The 5,799-nt window shown below is 43.8% G+C and overlaps 1 protein-coding gene across 1 annotated transcript in view; it reads left to right on the top strand.

Moving 5' to 3' along the window:
* T265_01489 (hypothetical protein) overlaps positions 1 to 3,985 on the top strand; it is a gene marked incomplete at both ends in the record, with an annotated part of 6,618 nt that extends 2,633 nt beyond the window's left edge. Inside the window, 3 exons of the mRNA XM_009165530.1 lie at positions 3,377 to 3,529; positions 3,612 to 3,759; positions 3,884 to 3,985. Coding sequence (XP_009163794.1) covers positions 3,377 to 3,529; positions 3,612 to 3,759; positions 3,884 to 3,985 — 403 coding nt within the window. The remainder of the gene's footprint in view (positions 1 to 3,376; positions 3,530 to 3,611; positions 3,760 to 3,883) is intronic.
* Positions 3,986 to 5,799: the final 1,814 nt, after the last annotated feature.

The raw sequence follows: 5,799 nt of genomic DNA, 5'->3' as shown, positions 1-5,799 counted from the left end.
CCTCATTCATGATGTTTTCTGGTCCCTTTTCACCATGCATAACAAAGGCATTCGCTAGGGCTTTGGTATAAGCCTGTTCTGTGGAACTGCGTTCCATTTCACCATGCATAACAAAGGCATTCGCTAGAGCTTTGGTATAAGCCTGTTCTGTGGAAATGACTGCGTTCCACAATATGATTGGTGAAGTTCCTGCCAACACCACCGGATACCTATTGCTAGTAAAAATGCTTAGCGGCTATTGTAAGGATCGAACGTCCACCATCACAAAATGTGTAAGTGAAACGACAGCTGTCATGGTTGTTTATCTTCTGGGAATACATGTTCCCCGGAGCTCCACTATATGGTGATCTCTCACGCTAACTTCTGGTCATTCAAGTCCGATATAGTTATTGTGTTTGCATGTTAAATTCAACCATCATCGTAAAATAGCTCAGTTCAGCAGCATGTTCTGCCAGTTGGCTGCAACCGTGCGTGACCTGAAACTTATTAAGTTTTCCTCCACTTTCTCAGCGTTTTCGCAACAGCCGTCGGCAAATGCTTGGTACACTTATTCTAGTTGAAGTTTGTCGACAGTAAATTTCAGGTCAGTTCTTATTGTGGTAATATCCAAAAAGTTGTGATAAACTGTTGCCAGTTACGCTTGTAGTTTTGTCCCGAACGTAGCTATTTGATATCTTGCGGAAGGTAGTCCGTGGGGACGAAGCACGCCATTCTTATCTCGTGCGGCTTCTATAGGTACCGCCTGTGAACAATTGGTCTGTTGTTATGGCTTCTTGCGCATAATATGGTGTGTATCTTAGAAAATTTTGATGGTTGAGTTTATCTGAGAAAGTTCTGTCACGTCTGATTTTACTGAAACTTCAGCGCTTCGCTACATGACGAGAATGTAGCCGTGCTATTACCAGAATAGAACTGTATCTGTTTTTCTTTATGGTTAGCTCGCATACTCATGGATTTTTCATTCTACGAACAACTGAATTAATAGGTTTTTTAATGTGTATTTTTATCAAGTAGACGGAGTTCAGTGTTTAGCTATCGTTTAATCTCACGTACCTACGAGCAACCACAACAAAGGTAAAAGATGGCCACACGTGTACCGCATTGTCCGATCTGTATGTACCCAAACAATAGGGCGCGAATCATGGATAACCATTACGGAACCAGATTTCAGTATTTTCCTAACCGCCCTAATCTTTGCCGTCATTCGAATTTTGAAATCCCATCTTTGGTTTAGTTCCTGTGGGGTTAAAAGATCGGTTGCTCCCTTCAAACGATGACTCATACGTCATTCCACTATTTGAACCAAGGTTTTCCAAGCAGTCTTAGCTTATTCCCACTTGTGCTGGGTTCGACATAGCAGTGGCTACTGACAAGCTAGATTATCCCAGTAACCAGCTTTCTGTGGAAGGCCCAGTGAAACATTTCTAATATATTTAATCCGGTTAGGATTATCCACGACAAACGATTCTTTTGACAGTGTACGCTATTCATTATAGTAGCAGATAATATCAGTACTCTGGGTAACAAACTCGTACCTTGCATGTTATCTAGGGACATAATTTTCAACTCAAGGGGTTGAGGGGATTTCTGGGGACGCATATTGCCGTTTTCGGTATTCGTCGGGACTATGGATGGTATTTAGTAAGCCGTGACTGCAACTCTTCACTGTCCCACTGAATACTAAGCCACGTACAGGTTTGGTTGTATTGCCGAAAGAAAAAAGGAAGTGTGAATAAGGACACCTTGCTGGTACATGCAAGACGAGCTTGAAGGCCTTCTTTGGAGAGGCCCGGCATTAACATTCACATCACTTTCATTCCAAAAGTATGGATTTCGGCCGCTTCCATAGAACGGCTGAAATTAAGCGACAGGTTTTCGATGTTGTCTCAACATTTCCCTGCAACCACAGTCGAAATTATTTGAATATCAGGCAGTGGTGTATATTCCTGATGAGCCTGGTGGTTTACAAGCCTTTCTGTCAGTACAAATTGTTATTTACCTATCAACACACGTGCTTTGAATGAAAGTTATTTCCCTAAAATTCGTTCATTCACGGTCAACACAGAATATCTGTTTGGGGAAATTTGGTGGGTCATTTAGCGTCGCCACCTTTATTAATTTACTTACCGTGTGATGAAATTTGACACTTTTATGGTATCAGCATCCTTTTAGATCGGTTCCCGCATTTGCCGTGAACATTATAACATCAGTCTGCATTGGACTGCGGGCTCCCAGAATTCGGGGACGTAAAAGGAATCTAAGACGCCCTACCGGATACATCATCTCAGAAAACAGAAAAACAACTCCATGTCACTTGATGTGAAACCAATGGAAAATCTGGATACCATTTCCAGCTTAGCGTGACATGCGTCAATAACGGAAACATAGAAGTACCACAGACAGTCATGACATTATCGGTGGACTATCTGATGGGGAAATGATAACATTCAAATACTTGAAAAACGACTATTTTGGATGCTCTCGGTTGTTTAGCCATAGAACGGTTGCATGGGCTTAACAGCACCTAGCACGGATAAAATATTCGGTTGTGTGCTGTGCTATTCATACTTGCGGTAAAAATGCATATGACACGTATTTTTTCCATTCTGAGGCAATCTGGGAATTCGTTAACAGTAGTTACTATGGAAAGCTGAACGCTTGAGTAGAAGTAATGCCGATTACTGGTTACTTAACAATACTTTCAGTTCTAAACTTGTGAGCAGCATACTTATTGAGGCAGCCAACCACTAGCAGCAACCCGAAATAAATTTCACTGAAACTATGGAGTTTTGGAAATTGCTAATCTTACGGGAGCCAGTCTAATTCATTTGCACGTTTCAGTGCTTTGATGCTCACTGCAGTTCGTTTAAGTGAGCAAACTTTTATGGTCATCAACAACCCCCAATTCACATGTGATTTCCATTTTACGAGGCGAAGCGCAGAATCTAACGTAGGCATATTTTAATGTTCCGTGGTTTTCTTCGAATGGAAGATGGACGGTGCAAGCAAAACCGGGATAGTGCATTCTGGCACTGTGACTAGCAGTCGTTCGGAGTACGCCAGATTTCGCCAGACAAGGAGGCTTGCCACTTCGGCGCACTCAATCGTATAATACAGGAAGTGACCCGGTTTGCTGAGTGATTTGTATGGGGAATATGAGGTGCATGGGTCATACCACCGTTACGAAATCTGAATCCTGAGCGCCCACGTGTTAAAGGCAAACTGTCGAATGACTGCATGTGTGCTGGTAAATGCACTGGCTCTCCGTCAGGTGATGCACCTTCCCTGCATTCATTTGTCACGGGTATTCAGTGGCCATTCCCCTTCAAGCAGTGAGAGGCATTATTTTTTAATGTTTGTTTTCTCATCCATCTAGGATGGTTTTTCATTACAAGTTAACGGAGAAAGCTACTTCTCTTCTATGTGCTCCCAAGTCGCCGTCATCGCCGTTCGATGGCTTACTTGAACAACTTAACCATGCGGTGGATAAAATTCATGAAATAGAACAGGTTAAGTCCGCGAAATCCATGTAGTGGTGAACTACTTAGGGTCAAAACCTACTGCGCTGCGTTGTGAAGTCTCTGACCTACGGTTGGCCACCGGTGTTCTAGGATACTCCGCCTGAACCTAGATGATGGTCCAGGGATACACAACTTATCTGCTATGGGCTCCGCAACCTACATGCTAATCATAAGGACCACCGATTTTCAGCGGATTACTCACAGTATCAAACCGACCGTTGTGATAGTGAACAATGTAGTAGTTGAAATGCCAAAAAATTTCAACTTTTACCTCGCTTAAGTTTTGCCATTGAGTTTTTACAGTCGAGTAATTAGTGGTGTGCATTAGATAGGTCCGTTTAACTGCCGCATGATCGATATAGGCTTCATGTAACCAGTTGATTGTCACTGTGGATGTTAAACGTGTGCGTATTCAAGGTTCTAGTTCCTGCATCTATAAAACGATGAGAGCCTCCCTCAGATAGAGTGGGGCCAAATGGTACGCTGCCGCCCACAAACGATATCAAAACTTAGTGTAGCCGGCTACAGTAAGTCCCTTATGCATCGCCATTTGCAATGGAGAACTCTGATGCCGATAAACAGGACCTGAATATTTCCACCGTAATATCAATCGATTGTGGCGTTTCGTACCTTTATTTTACTTCCATTATAACACTACGTATTTCATCAATTGCATAATCGTTTTTGAATGGATACGAAAAACTACAAAAACGCGCACTTGTACAATTTCACAGAATACAGGCGTGGTCACGTGCTTCGAGTCTCTCTTCTGATTTCGCTCGCGCTTGCAGTGGTCATTCGCGAGTCTCATGTACTAACTCTGGTACCAAAACATTTCGGTCACCTTCGGAATTTATTATATGTGGGAACTGTTCAGAAGAAGACCTCTGGACCAACATAATTGGATTATTGTTCGTTCGCTGACCTGCGCCAACGACGAACTATTTTAAAGAGAACAATTGTTAGTGAGTCTGTTCCGTCTGGTCTCTTTATTTTTGTATACCCAACCTAGCGTAATCATTTTTATTTCTTTGCCACACACTCCTGGTGAACTAACTTATTGGGTAGCCAGACCACTACACGGTTTAACAGAAAACTCGATCTTCGGGAACTGCTTATCGTCATCCTCAGGCCTTACGTCCTTAAAACCTAGTATGATTTATTGAAATATAATTAGCGTCTTCCGCAGTGACTCAACATCCGTCTGGTCGAACAGCAGATAGAAGAGAAAAGTAAGTTGCAGGAGTGATACTGTCACATTTTTCGTCAGCGTACAATGTCTCCTTTTTATAAAAAAGGACATTATTGACCAGGATGATTTGCTTACTTGAGCAAGTCATAGATACAGAGAATTTGCAGAAAACGCACTAGACGCACTAGACGCGTACCTTTTGAAATATGAATTGACGAACTCCAAAAGAGCAAAGTTCTCGAGATCTAGTTACCAGCCGAAGTGATGGCCGACCACTGAACGAAACAGTGGGGTTTTTGAAGCCTATGATTCTAATGGAACCAAGTTTATTCCCGTTGAACATTCAGTAACATTTTTATGATGTGTTTTGTTTAAACGAAGCTGCTTTCAAGGTCACTGGGCCCCACCGGTTTGCACGCTATTATCAATTTACGTGTCCCCGGATGGCAGCTTTTATTCGACCACCACAGGCAGGGACCCCCGGGAGGATGCAAACCCCACATGCAAGCAGCGCCCAAACTACGTGGAGCTATCAACGCTTAGCTCCGTATCAGAGAACACAGCTGCAGCCGTTCACTCATCAACAAAGTCACAGCCTCTGAACTGGACGGATCAGATGTGCGGGGACAAGAAGCGAAGCCAATCTCCAGCTCCACTCCGTCAAAAGCGGCCTCTCTGCTTGTGGACACAACCGTCGCTCAGGACCCCGACAACCAAAGCCATGAACATGACCACAGTTATCCGGGAAATCCCTCGTACATCCAGTTGGCCACGCTGATCGCTGGCGGATCGGGTGTCCACACAAACACGAAAGAAGAGCGACTGCAGACAAACAAGCCACATAAAACTCGCCAGATTAGAAAACTGCTGGCTGGCTTCAAGGTGCAGTCCTCCGCGAAAACGAGCCTCTTGGGAGCGCCACCAAAATCATTGCTTCTTGGTGCCACCACCCAGCGCTCACGGCCTCACAGAGACACTTCCGGTCAAACCGCGCCAAAACACCCAAGGATTCAGAAAGCCGAAAGCTTGCAGCAAACCTTTGATCAACAGCAAATCTGGTCGACGAAAAGGGGATGCTGAAAGAGC

This window comes from Opisthorchis viverrini, assembly GCF_000715545.1.
Source record: "Opisthorchis viverrini unplaced genomic scaffold opera_v5_16, whole genome shotgun sequence".
NCBI lineage: Eukaryota > Metazoa > Platyhelminthes > Trematoda > Opisthorchiida > Opisthorchiidae > Opisthorchis > Opisthorchis viverrini.
The sequence above is the reverse complement of the archived record's forward strand: the minus strand, read 5'-3'. Positions and strand labels throughout refer to the sequence as shown.